This window comes from Eublepharis macularius, chromosome 11, assembly GCF_028583425.1.
Source record: "Eublepharis macularius isolate TG4126 chromosome 11, MPM_Emac_v1.0, whole genome shotgun sequence".
Classification (NCBI taxonomy): domain Eukaryota; kingdom Metazoa; phylum Chordata; class Lepidosauria; order Squamata; family Eublepharidae; genus Eublepharis; species Eublepharis macularius.
Genome location: NC_072800.1, coordinates 768312 through 789765, shown reverse-complemented (window position 1 = coordinate 789765; position 21454 = coordinate 768312). Strand labels below are relative to the sequence as shown.

Sequence of the window (21454 nt, the reverse complement as noted above, 5' to 3'; positions counted from 1 at the left end):
TTCATCTTTCTTGTATTTTTTTGTGAGCAACTTTGTCACCCATGGAGGTTTGTCTCCACTCTTTGATGCTTAAAATGGCTGACAAGTCTCTCTTCAAGAAGTGTGAGGAATGTGGGGTGAAGATGACGAAGACTGATGGTCATTCTTTGTGCCTTGTTACTGGTTGTGTGAGACCTTGGTTTCTATTTGATCGTCTTCTGCAGTGGTGGCTTTGAGGAGGCCTCCATCAGCTCTGAGGAGCAGAAACTCTAGATCTCTGGTACCAATTGCTGTGGGAGAGAGTTCCTTGGATCCTCCCACATGGAAGCATGAAGATAAAACAAAACCCTCTAAGCATAGATTGGATGATCAGGCCATGTCATTGGTTCCAGTCTGAGCTCTGAGTCTGATATGCCACTCCTTTCAGCAGAGAGTATTCTTCTGCTTCCTTGGAGTCTGGCCGTCGCTCCATCTGTTTCTCAGGAGCATCATATTTGCTGTACGGATCTGGCGTGCTATTCTTGTCACTTAGTTCCACGGTATCCACGATTCCTCTGTTCTGATCCATCCTCGGAACTGAACAAGGCATGTCACAGCAGGGATCCCCCTTGGATGCCTCCTCCTCCTCCTCCTCCTCCTCCTCTGCCCCGTACTTCACGGCATGCCTCCTGCTCGAAGTCGGATATAGAGATTGTCAGTTCCGAGAGGAATGTCGGTTTAGCATCTGATCCATTGTCTGAGGAAGGGGCAGGGCACCAGGAACCTCTTTTCCCTGACATGGTTTACAAGCTCAACATATGGCAGCTTCTGTCAATATTGATGTATCTGCTTCTCAACAGAAGCCAATTTTGCAGCACCTCTACTCAGACACTCCTGTGGCTTTTCCCATGATTGAGGAATTTATTGAAACCATGGAGACTTTATACCAAAAACCTGCATCCATGCTGGCAGCTGCTAAGAAAATTAAGTCACTTTATAAGATCAAACAGGACAGATGTCCCTTCCTATTCACACATCCACCTGCCTCGCCACTCATTGTAGAGGAAATGCAACCTAAACGAAGGCAAGGCAGCCTGACACGCCCACTGCTGAAAAGGAAGGGGAAAAAACTAGATTGAGTGGGAATATGGACTTTACTGCAACCCTCAACATGAAGATGGCTGATTGTTTGGCAATTGTGAGTGGTGACCAAATATTTCTTGGCAGATGGTGTCGTCTTGCATGGACTTCTTGCCAGAGGACAAGAAAGCCTCGGCCAAACTGATACAAGACGAAGCTGTAATTCTATCAGAACAGTAGATCAGTGCCGGTAGACACATCTTGGGTGTCTGTCCCAGGGGCCCAGCATCTTCATTTGTATTATATTGACACTATTTCTCTTTCTCAGGAGACTCTGGGTATATGCCCTTTGAGAGCTTTATTTTCTGAAAAGACTACCTGTCTAAGAAGAAGGACCACCAAACAGCTCTTACGGCATTCTTCCACAAGCTACAAATTCTTATCTGTACAGGCCTTCTTCTAGACAAGATTACCAGCCCCCTAGGTGAGAATACAAGCCTCTGTACAATCCGCAGTACCCGCCATACCACTTGCACTGTACTTTCCAGCCCCAGTTGAAGAGAAGGGTGTCTGCACAATCCACGTCAACCCACCAGAACCAGCCTGCCAATGACTCTCGCCACAAGAGTCAGTTCTGACTAGAGCTCTCAGTGTGTTATTTATTCTTCTATGGTTTAATAATAGGTTATTGCAGTTTGCTGCCTGTTGGTGTGGCAAAGTATTTTTAAAGACAGGTTTTTCCTATTATTGAAAATGGTTACAGGTTGAAGTTTCATATTTTGCCTTTCTTAGTTGCAGGAGGAAATTTAATCCTTGCTTGCTAGAGGTGCTCTCCACTGCATTACAGCTGCTGAAAACCCTCGTGGGTTTCTGTTCGTGCTTTTTTCTGGTTGATAAAAAGGACAGGAGTAAAAGGCCTGTTTTGGACCTCATAGTTACCGTAGGGTGTCCAGATTTAGAACGGTCACTCTTCCCTGGGTCCGAAGTATGCTCTCTTACGACTCCTTGATTTGCAGGATGCTTCTTTTCTCTTTTCTATACATCCTGATCATAGGTGGTATCTCCGGTTTGTGTTTGGTAACCCTGTTTTTCAGCCCGCCTTCCAGGTGGGAGGCGGCCGCTGCAGATGCTGTCCTGAAGCTCTGAGGTTTTAAAGAGTTTTTAAAAAGCATTTTAGTGGCCTCTAAATGACTCCAGTTTGTTTTAACCAAGACTGAACTTTTAGCAATTCTTTGCGTATCATATTGTAAGTTCAAGCTGAGTTGTTTTTGCCAGGAACTGCCTGCTTTCTTCTTGCGGCATATTTCGGCACCTCCCACCCTCAGTACTATTTGCAATAGCAAGCGAATTAAGAGAGTGACTTTTATATCTCCTGGTGTAAAGAAGTCGATGACTTCATGAACTGCCTGGTCCAGCAAACTAAACACATTCCTGAGGGAACAAGGAAAAGGAAAGGGAAAGGGAAAGCTTCATTTTGGACCTTAGTAATGGTTGGCTTTCAAAGGGCTCGTGGCGTAGAGGATTCTTCTCCCTCACCAGCAGACTGAAATGGATGATTAGATTGACACCGCCACTCTTCTACTGTCCCTGCTTCAAATCGCAGTTTGCACTTCTGGCTAACCGCCTGCCTGACTCGAATGCAGTCGACGAACGGGGAGAGGCGCCTGCCTTGCGCCAAGAAGATAGAAGTGGCAGCGCAGGTCTTAAAGACGCCCGTGTTAGGGCCCCTGCTAATAACCCAGGGGACTTGGCCCAGCTAACTGCCTAGTTAACTGCTAAACCTGTTGATGTTATTTTTGAAAGAATCAAGCTAATCAAAACTCAAATTGACCAACTTACCCAGATGATTATAGACCATTCCGATGTGAGACCGGTTTCAGACAGCTCCCAAATACGAAATCCTCTGTTTCCAACTCCTTTACCTTGGAGAACACAGAGAGAAAAGGCAAGCCCCTGGAGGCATCACGTAAATGTGGAGCCCTAATTCACCATTATTACGTTTCTCCCCCGCCCCCAATTCAGTACACTGCCTGGGCCTTTGGTTTGATGGGAGCACCACAAGTCTTTACGAAGTGCATAACGGTGGTGGTAGCTCATCTCAGGCAGCTGGGATACTCTCTTTACCAGCATCTGGATGACGGGGGCGTATTACGGCTTGGTTTCCTGCAGCTGACCCAGCCGCCCTCGCTGAACAGCACAGCCCTCCCAGGGATGCCCTCTGAGGATGTTGTTGCCTGGTGTCCCAGCCAGGGAGCTTTGACAGCCCCAGGCAAGGGGCGGGGGGACTGCCCTGAGCGGCCAAGCCAAGGCAGAACGAGTCTCCACGTGGCCGTCCTCACTGGCCGTCAGCAGGCCGGGCAGGAAACAGCCCGGTGGAGGCAATCCGGGGCTGAGGCAGGGCTAGGGAATCTTGCAGGCCTTGTCCCAGGTGCTTCGTCTCACCCTTGGGGTGAAGCCAAAGGGCAGCAGGGACGAGCATCACATGAGGGAGGGGGGATATAAGGGGGGCTCCATCACCTGGCCGAGGAGGAGGAAAGGAGGCCTGGGTCTGCAGCTCAAGAGGGCCCCTCCAGGGGACAGAAGGGAAGGCTGTTGCTGATGGAACCCAGTCACCCTCTCCCCTGTCTGAGGCCAAGGGCATCCCTGATGTCCAGGTCAGCAGCACAGCCGAGGGCCGGGAGGAGCCTCACGTAAAGATCCCCTTAACTTCTCCTGCTCTCTTTGTATCTGCCCTTGAGGAGTCCATATTTCAAATACTCATTTTGCACAGCCCCATATATAGCAATGTGTCTAAATTGACCATTTTATACTTGAACGTATAAACACCGATATGTAACATATATAAATCTATCGATATAGGATACACTTCTCACATCTGATGAAGTAGGCTTCGTTTGAAGTTTAATGCTTAATACAGAGGCAAAGTTGCATTTACAAAAGGACAAGTGATCCACCAATGCTACCACCACAACAAGCCATTGCTTGGACCGTGCTTAATATACAATTAAAATCACTTCTGATTATTTGGGGGGGGGGGAGTAATTCTAACTTCTGATCTCAGACTTCCTGTGTGCTTTAACTCAGTCCAGACAAGACGCGTTTTAAAACCACAAACACAATTATAGTCATAATATTCACAACCATTAAAGCAGATTACAAAGCATGCCAAGTGTGTGTTTGCAGGGGGAATCACACTTTCAGTAGTTGGGAAAGACACACTCACACCCTTTCTGAACATAATATGAACAAAAGTTTTCTGTCCAGCAATTAAATATGTTTTCACTTCCCAGCCGATCAGGCAAGCCCAATTTCGTCAGATCTCGGAAACTAGTAATAGTTAGTAATTGGATGGGAGACCTCCAGTGAAGACCCGGGTTGCAGAGGCAGGCAGCCGACGGCCAACCACCTCTGTTAGTCTCTTGCCATGAAAACCCCACCAGGGTCGCCATAGGTCAGCTATGATTTAACGGCTCTCTCCACCACCACCAACTCCTCAGCCAGGGTAGAGATAATGGGAGAGATGAACACGGGGAGAATTAGAAGGGGGAGAGGAATTAAGGCATATCTGGTTGGTTGATGGGCCCAGCCTCAGTGCTGCCAGGGAGAGCTTTTGTTTTTTAAAAAAATCACTGCAAAAACACTGAGGCGTCAATGGCACTACCATAAAGCCAGTGGTCCAGCTGAATGCATGATCAGTCCAGCTTCAGCGACTCTTGGGGACCTCTGTGAATCTTGAGAGATGTTTTTGTGGGCACCTTCCCCCCCCCCCCCCCCCAGTTTCGGAGTGCTTGAAACGTCTCCAGCCCAGAGCTCAGTTTCTCAGGGCAGGAAAATAGAGTATGTTTTGTATGCAGTGGAGGGAGGTGGAGTTGTCAGCTGTCAGTTACTGTAACCCTAATTCATGTGGACCAGTTTCTTAGTTTAATATCGTTAGAATTTTTTTCTCTCCCAGTATCCTGGGCTGGGGCTGGTTTCAATAGGATTCAGCTAGGATGTTGGCAGATGAAACAGAACATGTGATGAAGGTCTTTCTTCCCAATGGCTTTTAAATGTTTCTTTTGAAGAGGCTGCAGGCGCACGTTCCCGCCTGGTGTGTTATGGGGGGTGGGGGGTGGGGGGTGAGACGGCTCAAAGGTAGAGGGGGGGGTGAGGGTGGGCTTGCGAGGCCCTGGACTCTTGTACGGCATCAGCATTTCATGCCTGCTGGTTCCTTTCCCATCTCTCCCTCTCTCTCTCTCCCCAGCTGATGGAAACAATGATGAAATTGATCAGCCACTCAAAGAATTGTTTGCGGATGAGGATTTTGCCAGAAGACACAATCTGATAAGCCTGAATTCGATCAACTGGTCTAGAATTGTGGTGCAGATTGCTCATTATTTCTACGCCTACTTCCAGTGTGCCCCATCAGTAGATAAAGCTCCACTGCCGGCTGTGGAAATTGTTGTTCCAACCGGGGGAGGAGGAAATCTCACAGGTTGGTGAAACCCATCGCAGTGTTTCTTTGGGCCTGCTGGGGGCACTGTTGCTGTCACGGGAGCTGGGTTGTTAGATGTTTTTGAGGCGCTGCAGAGCGCAGGAAGGCTCCTGCGCTCTGCGGCACCCAAAATGGGCCCGTCCTGCCGCGGATCAGGCCCGTTTTGAGGCGCTGCGGAGCGCAGAGCGTTCATGTGCTCTGCAGCACCTCAAAACCGGGCCTGACCCGCGGCAGAACGGCCTGTTTCGGGTGCATTCTGCAGTGCCCAGCCATGCGATGATGTCACCCCGAAGTGACGTCATCGTGCCTGCCGGGCTGTGAAGGAGCAAGACGAGCCTTTCAATGAATTTACTATTCTGGAAGATGCTGGCTTCCGGGTAGCTCTAACGCGCAGCCTCTTTCAACCCAGTTTTAAAGGAATCCTTACTTACAGTTGGAGCCAGTGAACGAGACGTGGTCCCATTAGAAGCAAGGTACATCTTTATTGGTCCAGATTTATTCGTAGACTAGGGGCCGTGCGTGGCTTCGTTCTGCTGCTGTCAGGCCTGAGGAAAAAGCACAAATTGCGGATCTACCTTTAGAGGGAGAAGTAATATTTAGCGCTAAGGCTGCTGCCTTGCTGGAGAGGGTACCAAAATTTTAGGCCCATGGCCTGGTCCGTGGTAACACCACAAGGAGTGGCAATGGACCAGCAGTTCTGGCAAGGGAAAATTCCTCACTCGTCTTTACATAGATTATCTTTCTACGAGTCCTTCTCTGCTCCATCAGATCTGTCCTCATCTTCCTCCTAACCCCAGTTTATTTCACTGCACTTACTTCATCATCAGGCGCCTCAGAGCTGGGGTTTCTACCTCATTCCTGACTTCCCTCCATCAGCCGCCCCGTGACTCCACCCGCATCTTGAGGTGTGAAGCCAGGACTGTCTCCTGGATTCTCACAGTCATAAGAGTGGGATATACTTTAGCCATTTAGAAAATTTGTGTGCTACCCCCCCACACCTGTTTTCTTCAAGTCTACTCTTCCAAACCCATCTCTCCTTCAGGAGGAGAGACTTTTCTCCAGAAAGAAGCCATATAAGCAGTGCCCACCTGGGAGCCTGGTCCACTTCTGTCAGCCTCAAGGAACCCAATTTCACAGGGCCATCCAGCCACAACAGCGCAGATTTTCCTGTTTTCCTTCAGGAGCTGCCTACAGCTCCTGCTCTTCGGCCTTTCCGCCACTGCCAGGGTCCTCCCCGAGTGCATGGCAGAGGTGGCAGCATTCGTCTTCAGTGTCTTCCCCTGTGTAGACAGCTGGCTTATCATGGCCTCCTCTCGTTCTCCCTTCATTTGGGACCTGAACGTTAGTGGGGAGAAGCCCCGTCCTTATCCTTCTAGGACCCTGCAGTTCATTGGGGCGCCCCCAGTTCTGTCTCTGGAAGGGCCTGCTTCCTTTTGCCATGTGACGAAGGAGCTCCGACTCTCGAAAGCTCATGCCCTGGAAATTAGTTGGCCTGTAAGGTGCTGTGGGGCCCGAATCTTGCTCTTCTAACTGTAGACCCATGTTAGCTTGCCTGAAACAGTTTTGTCAGCTGTGATTGGATCAACTGGCATTTATATTTGTCTTTCAAGTTCTTGCCTAATTAAAATGATTATTTCTTATTTTCATAAAAAACATTAACACACTGAAAATTTCTGCTTAGTTTGCTGGTAAAAGATGAAACACAAACCCACTATATATTTAGTGTACTATAAATGATCAATCTTTCTCTGCGGGTTTTGTCTTTATAGAAGTCTGATAAGGTCTCTGTTGTTACTCTGCTAATAAGAACAAATCACACCAAGTTCAACACTTCATTTCATTTCTAGCCCACTCTTCTCCCCAGTGGGGACCCCAAGTGGCCTTCATCCTTCTTCCCTCCTCCATAGGAAAGACCCTGAAGTGGATGCGGATCCATCCTCCGTTTCTCTTTTGCAGCTGGCCGGCGAGGGAAGTCTGTTGTGAGCTTTTCTTTCTTTCTTTTTTTTTTGTAAAATTTTTATTGGGTTAGAACATTAATATTTTTACATTACATTGCATTCAATTATCCCCTAATTTTTCGTTTCTAACCCCCTCCCTTTCCCCCCCTTTTGTTGACTTCCAACAGCTTTCCCACCCTCTGTCCCTTTTCCCTTACTTCTATTAATTTCCTCTATCTAAAACAAATATATATTCTCCATTATATTAAGCAGTACATCTTTAACTCTTTTACTTACTAAACATCCAAACTATACTTCTTTAGATAAACAATTTATCCCATTTTCCAGTTTTGAATATTTCTGTATGTCATAAACCATAAAAATTTCCCACATTTAAATCAAACAATTTGATTTGTTCTCTCTATATTGTTGTGAGCTTTTCTTGTTGGTCTTTTCCGCATCTCCGCCCAACTCCTAGGAGAAAAGAAGAAAAGAAAGACAATTTGTAAGATGATGGCTGGAAAAGCGTTATTTAAAAGTGCACGTAATGTGGGACCAAGAGGACCTAGACAGATGGTCATTCTCTCTGCCTCGTCTGCTTGGGAGAAGGGCATAATGTCTCTTCACGCCTACAGCCGATGCTGAAAGAGGGCACTCTTCAGGGCCAGCAGCCCAGCAGCAGCTTAGCGGGGCTCGCAGACTGAATGGTTCTGGCGCAAACAAGTACTTCAAACCTGAATGCTCCAGGGACATTGGATCTGACAGCTCCAACTCAAATCCAACCGTGCTCCAGGTCTAGGGATCTCTCAGAGTTGGCCTTGAGTATCCCATCTTTGACACCAGAACCATTGGGTTCACATTTGGATCCAAACTGTGACCGTTCAAGATCACCAGGGGTGAGTGAGTATGCTTGAAAGACATCTGAACTGCTTAAAGGAAGGGCAAAGTCAAAGCATCCCACCAGGCGGAAAGCACACTCCCTTTGCCAGAGCACAACAGTCGATCTGGGAGCAGGTGACCTGGAAAAAGTCGAAATTCCCCATACACCGTTGGCTGATTCCAAGTCTTCTTCAGTCTATTCCTTGCAGGGTGGGTTTGGTTTAAATTAAATTGATTTAAATCACGATTTAAATCATGATTTAAATCACTATTCAGTAAGAATAGATTTAAATCATGGTTTTCTGCATAAAGACTCATTCTTGCTTGTATAATCTTAATATTTGCAATCAGATGAAGGTTTCATTTTTAGAATAATAACTTTTCAGATTAGTTCTACAGTTATATCAAAAATTACTGATTTGGTTGTACTATTAGAAACACATCATAGATAGTTCACCTCGCAATAATTTCATAATTATCTCCAGTTTGATAGGTTACTCATTCATATTTGGACAACTTTTCTGCTATACTTTATTGGAGGAAGAAAAATAATTATTACCTTAATAATAACAATTTTAATAGTTTTATTTCACTAAAACAATAACATTATAGCATATGTATTCTTGTATTTGCTTAAACATCCGTGTTTGTTAACTGATGTGGTTAAACAAAATATCTTTAAAAAAATAACTTAAGACTATCAGCCCCGTCTACACATGAAAAACTTAAAAAAATACTGTCCTCTGTAGCTCACTCATCTTCATCTTCTTGTTTGTTCATTATCTGGAAAAGAAAAACAAGCTTTCCTGCTTTACTGGGTCCCAAACAATTTCTCAATTTAGAATGAATGAGTCCAAAGGAAGAGAATAGTCTTTCCACGCCAGCAGAAGAAGCTACTGCTGTTAAAAGTGAAATCGTTACCTCGGCAGTCTCTAAATCCAAGTGCTTAAGGGACTTCCACCAGTTCACTGGTCTGACTTTCATTAAAACATCATCAGCAAACATGTATTTCTTAGCTCTGAAGTTTGTCACAGTTGGCATTAACGATGGGTGGTTGCTGGATACCCGTACCATAGCTGACTCGTCTTCCTCAGCACTTAAGGTTTGACCCTGGAACCGGATATTGATAATATTTGCGAGAAAAGGAGCTGGAGACAGTGCTTGTCCCACTCGTTTTTTTAATGCTTGTAATTTAATTCTGTCAGGGTGCAATTCTGTTTTTAAGCGCTCACTCAGTTCCTTCCAAGTTTCAACAGCATCAGCAATAAAACAGGTATTTTTCTGTATTTTGTTCAAAGCTTCAGAAACGGGTTTCAGGATGCTCAGCATATGTTCAACCTTTCTCTTAAGCCCAATTTAAGGATTTTGTGACAGTGCCGTTTATTTTCTCTCACTTTTGTTCACAAACTGTCATCAGAATAGGCCAGTTCTTGGTATACTGCTCAAAACAGTCCACCACAGAGTTCCATCTAACATCTTGTGGGAGCGTTAGCTTGGTTCCACCCATCCTTTTCAGAGCTGCTGCTGCAAAATGATTGTTATGGAAGTATTTAGCAATTTCAACAGCATTTGTCTTTATTTCTGGAACATTGAAGTCTTTGGCTAGGTATTGCTTTGTATTCCCTTCCGATACATTTGCAGCATTGTCCGTGACCAAACTGCGTACTAGACATTTGAATTTTTGTTCACGTTATTATAGCTTTTGCTTCCACTTCTTGTAAGTGTTCTGCGGTGTGTGCATTTCCTGACGTATCAATCTTTTCTGCAAGGAAGACATTCCCTTCTTCTGTTGTTATACAAGCCCATACAACAGGATCATCGTGGACATTACTCCACCCATCAAGACTTAGGTTAACAATTTTACCCTCCAGAGCCGTTGCACGTTGCTCCATTTCTCTGTCATGCACTTTATCCAGCAGTTTCTATTAGGTGATAAACTGTGGGTGTGTGATGTATACGATGTGACTGAAACAGTATCCTGGACAGATAACTCTAGTTTCCAGAATCTTTATGTTGATGATGGATTCCTCTAAACAAAAAAGGTCAATGCTGTTATTTTATTATTTATACCATTTCTGATTATTTGGTATTACTCATTGTATTCACTGCCACTCAGTACTGCCCCCCCTCCCGAATATTTCCTTGTTTCAACTCTTTATTTCTTCACGACTGTATCAAAATGACAGTAACGTGCAGTAATAATAACAAATACAATTTTGCTCAAAAATGACAGTTCCTCAAGGCAGTCTTTAAGTGTGATGAAATCAAAACGCGCGCCAGCCTGAAGGTCCTGCCTGTTCAAACGTGTTCCTTTTGTCGTCTTCATCACAGCACTTCTCATGATGCCGTTTCATTCGGGCCATCAGGCCGTGCATTTCTTTATGGCAGTGTTTGCATTTTGCACGCCTGCCTGCCTTACCCATAGGTAGAGGGACTTCATTAAAATATTCCCAAACTGGGTCTCTTTTACAGCCTGCTGCCATTGTAGGTTTTCTCTTCCAAGGAAATAATAATATGATAAACCTCAGGCTGTACACACAAAGATCCAAAGATTTGTGGAGTATTCTGCTGAAAAGGTTTCACTTTCGTTTTTACTGCTTGCCCCTACCTCCTCACACTTAGCTTTTTGTGCAGATCTATTCCACTCCCAACAATCTTCGATTCATTGAATTTTTTGAAACTTAGCACTTAAGAGGTAAGGGGTTGGTTCTGTGTACATAGATTTACAAAGGAACAATAAGATTAAGGTCTTTTCCTCAATGCTGTAGGTTTATTTTATAACATTTTTTCTGTGAAGAAGAGGCCTGTCATCTCTGCAGACACAAATTCAACAGTTTTGTAAAAAACACCCCAAGCATCTGTGATAATATCTTCTAGATAGAAAAACTGCCCAGTAATCTTGCAGGAACCTCTGGAAGAGCATGACATTGTAAATGGATTAATGGAATTCATTTACCAACACATGTAGACATTGCATGAATATATAGCTTCATGCTACATAATTAAAAACTAATCCTTATTTCATGATGGACTATATTGTATCCTAAACAGAAAACTATCTTTAGATAGACTTTTCCTCAAAAACATTTTATTTAAAATATCTGATTAAATTTTTTTTAAAATCTGATTTAAATTAAAAAATCCATTTTAAATTTTTTTAAAAAAATCATTGATTTTTATCCACCCTGATTCCTTGGAGGAGGAAAGCGAACTAGTTCACCTCCACCTGTATCTGATACCTAGCTGGGTTGTGCATCAAGATTGTGGCTTGCATAAGCTGGTACCCCCACTGCATGCCTCCCCTGGGTGGGTCCAACTGGGGGAAAATTTACCATCCAGAGTTGATTGGATCCATCTTGGATCCATTATATCTTAAGACCTGCTAATGACCATTGCATCATATACCACAGTCTTTGATGACTTTCCGGTGGTCAGGACAGGACATGGAACTGTGTGTCCCAGACTGGAGTCCAAGCATCCCCTCAAACCCTTCTCCAGTCGAGGCTGTAGGAGACAGGGAGCTGGTTTCTCCAACAGATGATTTCCACTTACATGCAGAACAAATGCTACGGATGACAAAGACTGGCTTCCATCCCGGCTACATCTAAGAAAGTGGAGGAGCTTTATAAAACCAAGGAGGATAACTGTACCTTCTTGTTCACTCATCCCCCTTCCTCCTCTCTGGTCACTGAAGAAATGCAATCCAGACACAGGCCGAGGTCTCACTCTGCACTATCTGACTCTTGGTGCAACTGGGAGAAAGATCTACACCTCCTTGATGGTCAACATTCAGATAGCAAACTATTCTGCTCTGATGGGAGCATATCAAATATTTTGGAGGAACGAGATGGTCGCATTTAACAAATTCTTATCTGAAGACCAAAAAGTGCTGGCCAGAGTTATCCGGGAGGAGGCAATCTGTCTCTCCAAGCAACAAATTAATACAGGTCAGAATGTGGCTGACTCCTCAAATGAGCGTTGGCATCTTCTGTGATCATTGGGAGACATTCCTGGTTACATTCCAGTGCACTGCTAGTAGAAACAATGAACAAGATGGAGGATACATTGTTTGAAGGCCAAACCCTGTTCTCTCAAAAGAGAGATGAATATTTGTCTCAAAAGAGAAAGGACCATCTGACAGCCAGGTCATACGGGGTTTAACCTCCCTCTCAACAAACGGGCTCCAAAACGTTTGTTAGAGAGCAACTATACAGAGGGCATCAGTTTAGGTACCAACCCCACCTCCAATATCAGCAGTATCCTCATGAGAGTTCCTTCCCGAGGACCCAAACACAACATCAAAGGAGAAAAACTGCACAAGTCGAAACAGACCACCCAAACCTCTGCCCCTAAGGACCCCCTTCAAAGTCTGAAGCAGCTGTTCTGACTAGAAGACAAAACTCCAGTGGTGTTGGGCAACAGACATGTCCATTTTCTATTGGGTTGTAATGCTATTGCCAGAGATGCTCGGTTGCTTGAGATGGTTCAGTATGGTTATAGAATTGCATTTGATTATTTTCCATGTCTGAGTCTGCATTGTAAATCTGCAAGCAAAATATCACTTGAACTAGCAAACAAGCTTCTTTTACTGCTCAAGGTACAGGTTCTTAAATCTGAATCCAGATTTGGGTTCTATTCAAGGTTCTTTCTGGTTGAAAAGAAGGACAGGGAGGGGTCTGGACCCATCCTAGATCTTATTGATCTGAATAAGTCTGTCAAGGTGTGGAAATTCAGAATGGTCACGCTTCCTATGGTCATACGATTTCTGCCCCTGGATCTTGGTCTCCTGTCACCGACTTAAGGGATGCTTATTTTCATGTCTCTAAGCATCAACCCCACAGGAAATTTCTGGGATTTCAATTGAAAGGGCAGATTTACCAATATCAGGTGTTACCCCTTGACTTAGCTATGGCTCTGAGGGTTTTTATCAAATGTATGGCAGTGATGACCACTTTTTTGAAAACACAGGGGTGTTTGATTTATCCGTACCTGGATGGTTGGCTACTTTCAGCACAGTCCCGGGAAGCCTTACAGAGTCACATAGCCATGATAGTAAAGGTGTGTGAAGGATTACGCTTGATGTTCAATGTGCGCAAGTCTAATTTGATCCCTTCCGGAAAAGTACAATTTATAGGGGATATTCTAGATGCCTCACAAAATGTTCTTCCTCCAGAGAGGGCATGAAAGATAAAGGCACTAGTGCACTCTGTATCAACCTGTAGATTTCAGTCAGCACCAAAGATCCAACGCTACTAGATCTCAGTCTGGCAGCAACTATGGCTGTGATGTTTTTAGCAAGGCTACACATGAGATTTCTTCAGATTTGGTTCCTTTCAGTCCATAACACTGTGATACACTTGCAAGCTAGGAAATGCCCCATCCCAAGGGCGGTGGTTATGTCCTTAGAGCAGTGGCTGCCCAACACTCACCTATTCAGAGAAATGGAATCTGTCTCACTAGAGATCGTTGTGACAGTTCCCACTGGTGCCTCACTGGAGGGTTGGGGAGCTCACTGCCAGCACATCTCAGCTCAGGGTACATAGTTGGCCAGGGGCGAAGAGTTCACATATCAACGCGCTGGAACTGTGGGCCATACGTTATGCCATTACCTCCTTCGCAGATACAGTGAAAGTCTAGAGGATCCAAAAACACATGGACAGCTGCATGGCTATGTTTTTCTTTAACAAATGGGAGTACCACATCAAGGACCCTGTGCAAGGAATCCCTTCAGACGTGAGACTGGGGTGACATGGGGTCTCCCTGCAAGCAGTCCATATTTATTTATTTATATTTATTTATGTCATTTATATTCTGCCTTTCTCACGGAGACGCAAGGTGGATTACATAGTGTGAGATTAGTACAATCAGTAGTAAGGATTTGGGCAGGCATTTCCATATAGTATCAAGAACTTTTCCATAACAGTGTCATGGAATATAAGTTTACAAAGACATAGCATTAGCAAGGATCCAATATGGGGTTGAAAAATTGCTGAAACAGAACATAGTAATTTTTAGGACTTACATTAAACAACATGAAGCAGAGGTAGTATATAGGTAGTACATATTTAAAGCAAATGTCAGTCCCTGGCAGGTAGACCCCTCAATCCCATCTGTAGTGAACACACGTTGGTTCCATAAGAAGTAGCTTTATTAGAATCCATACAGTTCAGGTCTGTACTCCCATCATGGAGTTTGACAAAAGTGGCAATTCAAATCAGGCAGTCTCTGTTATACTTCATTTTCCCGCGCTTCAAACAACAGTTTTGGCATGCACACTTACACAAGTTCTGTGAGAATCAACTTAGTTATGACTATGAATCAGACAGACAACAACTTATTTCCAGCATCTGGGGAGAGTAGCTGAAACTGGCATTGAGACACTTCAAGGTTACAGCTAGCCGAGACTCGCATATTTCTCTAAGATAAGGGAGAGGCCCTTGCTTGGGTCCTCAGTAACATCTGCACTAATGTAATGCAGGAAGAGAGAGACAGAGTGCATATTAATTAATACACATTAATACAGTAGCATGGCTTTAGCATAATGGCAGCAGTAATAAACAATAAATGTCAATAACACAATCATGGCTTGTATGTAGACAGACATGACATGACAGCAACAGATAATATATAAGGCAACATAATGGTGAAGTCTGTGGTTCCTAACTCATTAGCAAAACCACTGGGACCCCTTTTCTACAATACCGCCCTCCTAGCTGAAAAGAAATGCCTTTTTGAATCATTCGGTTTTGCATTTTTTGTGAAAAGCCAGGAGGGTGGGGGCTCTCCTGACCTCCTCAGGCAGGCCGTTCCACAGGGTAGGGGCCACCACAGAGAAAGCCCGTGTACGGGCTGCTATTGATTTTGCCCATGTGCAGGCTGGCACCTGCAAGAGACCCTGTTCATATGAGTGAAGCTGCTGTGGAGGGACATAGGGAGGGAGGCGGCCCCGTAGGTATGCCGGACCAAGGCTGTGAAGAGCTTTGTATGTAATAACCAATACCTTGAACTGAGCACGGTAACTGATAGGTAGCCAGTGGAGTGACTGTACGGTGGGAGTGATGTTCAAGCTCCTGCTCACTCCTGATAATAGTCGAGCTGCAGCATTTTGCAGCAATTGGAGCTTCCTAGTTAACTTAGATGAGAGACCAATGTATACTGTGTTACAATATTTGAGTTTGTGGTGTAATATTGCAATAAAAATAATTGATGTTTCTGTTTTATGCAACTTTAGGCTATAAATCTTTAATTGTTGTTCTTTGTTTAGCTGGATGTATTGCAAAAAAAATGGGTCTCCCCATTGAACTCGTGGCTGTGGTTAACAGCAATGACGTCGTCCACAGAATTGTTCAGCATGGCGATTTCTCCGTATCTGGGAGCGGAAGAGCCACTCTGGCTTCAGCCATGGACATCCAGGTAGGCCTCTGATCAACTGCCTGGGGGGGGGGCGGGGGGGCACGCTACTTCCCACTTGGCATTTGTACTCTTGTTTTCCTCCCCAGTGAGGACCCAAAGCAGCGGGCGACATTGACTTCCTCTCCTCCTTTCTGCCTCACAGCAATAATCCTCCGAGGCAGGTTTGGTTGAGCGAGTGAGTGGCTTAAGCAAGCTTCCGTGGCCGAGGAGGAGGAGGAGGGATTTGAACCTGGCTTCGGCCCCCTCCCCCCCCGTGCCACACTGGGTTTCACTTGGCGTCAGTGGCCAGGTTTACGCTGTCAACCATCTACGGAAGGAGGGAGCCTTCCCTCCAGAAACCCGTTTGCATAGCCTGGGAGCTGTGCGTGCCGGGATATGTTCCTGTGCCTTGAGAGCGCTGCTGGTGTGCCGCACAAAATAAATTAATGGAAGGCTCTGGCAAGGCTCCTTTCAGTCACAGTAACGTGTACAAAACTGTCTTAATACGTGCTGGCAGTTAAACAGGGTTGGGGCTTGTGAGGAACCAGCAGGGAGGGAACAATTTAGACATCCCCATCCCACCCCCGCCCAGCCCAGCCCTTCCCTGTAGATTTTTCTAAGCCATCAGGGGCTTCAGCAGGCAGATTTCTCTCTCTCCTCCTCCCCCACCCCTATAAAGAGACAATTGTTTTAAGAATTGTGCTATCAGAAGTGGTTTAGGTACTGGCTAAAATTCTGACTACGTATAGACAGGTGTTTGACGAAGGGAGCGCCTCAGACTCTCAGAAGTTCATATCCTGGAGATCGAGTTGTTCTTTAAGGTTCTGCTGGGCCTGAATTTTGCTCTTCTACTACAGACCAACACGGCTGCCCTCCTGAAACTCAGGTGCTGGCAGCTTCCTATTTTTCTAAAGTGATTAAACAAGCTGGGGGAATGGTGGGGGGGGGAACAATCTGAGATCCCCCCCCAAATCAGCCTCTGTGAACTCACTAGAGGCTTGAGCAGGCCAATTCCCCCATCTCCTTTCTTTCTCTCTGTCTCTTTTTTATCTGCTTTCAGTATTCCCTGCTCCTTGAGCATGTTTAGGCCTCAGCAAGCCATGATGATAGAGCTGGACTTTGTATGAAAGGTTATTACTCACATGGCCTGTGTGCTCCTTCCCCAGTGGGATGCAGTGGTTCAACCCGGCGGGAATCACTATTCTGCCTATCACAGGCTCTCAGCCTAGCCTACCTCACAGGGTTGTTGTGAGGGTAAACGGAGGAGAGGAAAATGACACGCCTTACTTTGGGTCCCCACTGAGGAGAAAGGAGGAGCAGGCTATAAATGAATGAATAAAGAAATAAAAAATAAAGAACGTAAATAAATTATTATTTATTATTACTTTATTCGATTTATACCCCGTCCTAACCACATATGGGCTCAGGGCGGCTAACAACATTAAAAATACATTAAAAATCACAAAAACATAAAATCAATAATAATTTTTTTTTAATCATTAAAATAGTCCAGGAGCAAGCTATTTAAACAAATATTGGGAGTCCGTATACAGGCACAGCAGATGGCCGAGGGCAGCCCCAGAAGAAGTGGTGGTCTTAGATGGAAGAAGGAGGACACCCGCTGGCACTCAGCCAAAGGCCCGGTGGAACATCTCCGTTTTACAGGCCCTGCGGAACTGTAACAGGGCCCGCAGGGCCCGGATCTCCAGCGGGAGGGCGTTCCACCAGGCCGGGACCAGGGCAGAAAAAGCCCTGGCCCTGGTTGAGGCCAGACGGATGTCCTTCGGGCCGGGGACCACCAGGAGTTGCTTGTCTGCAGAGCGCAACACCCTGCAGGGGACGTCATGGAAGAGGCGGTCCCGCAGGTATGCAGGTCCCAGTCCGCGAAGGGCTTTAAATGCTGTCCCTGCTTCTGAATGTAAACCTCTTTGGGAAGAGGTGTATGTGTGCTGTGTTGTCTTTTTTCCATTTTTAGGAACCTTACAATATAGAGAGGATCTTTTGGCTGCTGTCTGGTTCAGACAGCAATTTGGTGAAAAGTTTGATGGAAGAATTTTATACTACTAAAAAAGTCAAACTTCCAGACCAGTTGCAAAAGGAGGTGAGTTTGCTTTACTTTGAAGGCTCCGTACGCATCCATCAGAATTTTCAATACTGTCTTGTGGTCTCTCGGGGAGGGCCATCAAGAAGGGGGACCCTGGGGGTATAAAATGCAAGGCTCTAAGCTGGGGCCCCGGGGAGCTGCGCGAGGGGTCTCCTTCCCTTTTGCACTCTTCTGCTTTGGGGCCTGGGAGGAAGCGAGAGGGGGGGGGGGTCTTAACCTCCATCGGGGCTTTCAAGTTTGCCAGGTCTTGAGCAGCTGTGGCAACAGAGAGGACAGGCTGCTTGCCCTCTCTTCCTTTGGCAAGTTGGGAACTCTGGGCTGTCTGGTTGAGTGCAAGTCAGCAGGATAGGAGCCCAGTAGGGATGTGTGATTTGGCCCGGGTACGCCAGAAATACCCCCCCCCCCAAATAACTGTCAGGCTCCTCTGCCCAGAGGTTGGAGCCCGGGGGGGGGGAGGTTTGCCCACCAGGATGCCCCTCCTGTCAGGGCTGCCGGCAAGTAGGCCTCAGAAAAGGGGAGGCACCCTCCCACGGACCCTCTCTCCCCTCAGTGCAGCCTGGCTCCCTCCCTCTCTCTCGCTTCGTCTAGGACTGTCTCCAGCTTCCTCCCTGGCCTCCCTCGCCTGTCCGTCCCGGGCGTGACCCCATCTTCCAGCCCTTGCTCCCTGTCAGGGCCGTTCCTCCCTCCTCCTGGGGACAAGCGGCAGGCCTGCGAGCCTCCCCCCCCCCCCGCCCTGCAGCCGTTCCAAACTCCCTTGCAGGGCGGGGCTGGCGGGCCCCTTCCATGTGACACAGGCGCTGCTTGTGGCCTTCCGTGGCATGCCGGGCCCTGCCCGCCCCTTCAGACAGGCCGCCCCGCTTGCCCATCGCCGTCGCGCAAGCTCTGCAGGCACAGACGAGGCAGCGGCATCCCCGCGTCCCCCCCGGCTGCGGCTGCTGCGGGGAGGGCCTCCTTGTCTCCACAGCGTCTGGAGCTGCCTCGGCCGGCCGGCCTGTTGGGACATCTCCTGGCCCTTCCCAGCGTGGAACAGATCTGCCTTGAGGAGCTGGTAAGTCCAGGGTCAGCGACTCCTCTGATCTTGGACCATAACTATTCAGAATTATTCGGGTATATCCAGATATATCTGGCATATTTGGATGTATTCAGAAAAACTAATATTTACATTACCAAATTATCCAGATAGAATCATAGAATCCTAGGGTTGGAAGGGACCTCTAGGGTCATCGAGTCCAACCCCCTGCACAATGCAGGAAATTCACAAATACCCCCCCCCCCCGACTGCCCCAGCAAACCCCCACCCCCACCCCGCTCCAAACTCAGAAGATGGCAAAACACCTCCAGGATCCCCCGCCAAACCAGCCTGTGGAAAACCACCACCCGACCCCAAGGTGCCGATCGGCACCACCCTGGGCATGTAAGAAGGGCCACGAAAACCAAGAACTGATGCAACCCCTTCTGCGCTCCCCCTCATGATCTGCCCAGGCTTACAGAATCAGCACTGCTGTCGGCCCTCTAGCCTCTGCTTAAAAACCTCCAAAGAAGGAGCGCCCACCACCTCCCGAGGAAGCCTGTTCCACTGAGAGGGACCGCTCTCACTGTCAGGAAGTTCTTCCTAATGTTTAGCCGAAAGCTCTTTTGATTTAATTTCAAGCTGCTGGTTCTGGTCTAACCTTCTGGGGCAATGGAAAACAATTCTGTGCCATCCTCTATATGGCAGCCCTTCAAGTACTTGAAGATGGTTATCAAATCACCTCTCAGTTGTCTCCTCTCCAGGCTAAACATTCCAAGCTCCTTCAACCTTTCCTCCTAGGACTTGGTCTCCAAACCTTTCACCATCTTCATTGCTCTCCTCTGGACACATTCCAGCTTGTCTGTATCCTTCTTAAATTGTGGTGCCCAAAACTGAACACAATACTCTAGCTGAGGTCTAACCAGAGCAGAGTAGAGCGATACCATCATTTCTCGTGATCTGGACACTATGCTTCTGTTGATACAGCCCCAAACCGCATTTGCCTGTTTAGCTATCACATCTCACTGCTGACTCATGTTCAGTGCATGGTCTACTGAGACCCCTAGATCCTTTCTGCACACACTACTCCCAATATCCAGGAATCATATTTTAAAGCTAGTCTCCCCCCCGCACCCCCTTTTTTGCAGGCTTCCTGGGCTTCTCAGGCAATAGGTGGAGGGGAAGGGAGGCAGTATTATTGTGTGTGTCACTGTGTCAGTGTCGATTGCTTGCCAAATGCCATTGCCAGGTCTGGCTGATGCCTTCGTAGTACTGTCTTGCTAGGTTGGAAGCTGGGATTCTCTGGCTCGACAGTGGTTCTGTTGGGCTTTGTTTGTGCTGTTTGCTTTGGGAGGCATTTGGTTATTGGTTGCTGTTGAGTGTTGGCTAAGGCTTCATGTGTTCCCGAGAAAGCTTTTTATCCTCCCCTGCCCTGTGGATTAATGGAGGACAGCATGTTCAGGGGTCTGTAGAATTGTACCGTGGGGTCCAATTTCGTTAAACTTGGGAAGTGTTTAATGGACAGGCTGGACTAGGTTCCTACAATATTGGTGTAGTTTGCTTGAAAAATGACCCCTCCAGCCCGTCAGAAAGTGTTCCCCATAGGTAATAATGGGAAAGATATCCCCATAGGTAATAGTGGAGCTGAATATATTTGGGATTCCTAATACTCTGCTGGCATTTTTGGACCTGAATATCAGGGAGGTCTGAATAACAATGATTATTTTTTTTTTATTTTGCTGCATACTCCTGGAGCCTGGATGCTGGGACTTGCCTTTCTTTACTTGTGCAGCTGGGCTCTGTCTGTCCCGCGTGCAACAGTGCTTGGGCTTTGGGGGCAGAGAAACAACGAAATCCCAACTGCAGTCTCTCCCAGGCAACGAGGAGTGAGTCTGGGCAGCAGGGGTGGAGGTGGGCATATGTGTGTGCAGGCCTCAGATGAGAAGCAGAGGATTAGTTTTGTGTATGCGAGTGCAGGTGGGAGTGGGAAGGAAGTGCCTTGGGGGCACAAGAGAGCATAGACCCGCCAGTTGAGGGTAGGTTGCTGTTTGTATTTGCGTCTGAAAGGAAGCTGGCACTGTGCACGAGTGCCTCTAGGAATGGTTTGGGGCACGGGTGGCTTTAGTGATTCTGGGGGCCCTGGCAAAAGTCAGAATAACTTGGAGCTGTGGGGGGGGGGCAAACGTGAGTTAGGGCTCTTTCACCTGGATAGGGGGCAAGCAAGCGCAAAGTGCCTCTAATAGGTTACCAGGAACCACAAAACAACCAGATCTTTTTCAAAGCAAGGTTGAGAATTTATTGAGGGGAAAATAGTGGTACAGGAATTAAAAGGATACTCAAGCCTAAGAACAGGGCAATTGTTAGTCAGTCAGTACCTTTACTGGCATAAAATGAAATTAATCAAGCCTACATTTCGATATGCAAAATAAAATCAAAACGTATTATCTTATAGTCCCTCATAGCAATTAAAAGAAATCTCACTACTGAGAGGGTAATATGGGGACACTGATCCGATAAAAGAAAAGAAACGAGCCTCACTTCTGGCAGGCCGTGCCTGTTACGCAAAACAGGATCAATTAACACTTCCCACGTTTGGATATAAAATGCACATCACTGCAAAA

At 46.6% G+C, this 21454-nt stretch overlaps 1 protein-coding gene across 3 annotated transcripts in view; it reads left to right on the top strand.

Moving 5' to 3' along the window:
* Positions 1–21454, top strand: part of THNSL2 (threonine synthase like 2) — a 57832-nt gene that overhangs the window by 24221 nt on the left and 12157 nt on the right. For all 3 annotated transcript variants that reach the window (XM_054992160.1, XM_054992158.1, XM_054992159.1), the window contains 3 exons: positions 5282–5512; positions 15593–15741; positions 17696–17821. In XM_054992160.1, the coding sequence (XP_054848135.1) occupies positions 5282–5512; positions 15593–15741; positions 17696–17821 (506 nt within the window). The remainder of the gene's footprint in view (positions 1–5281; positions 5513–15592; positions 15742–17695; positions 17822–21454) is intronic.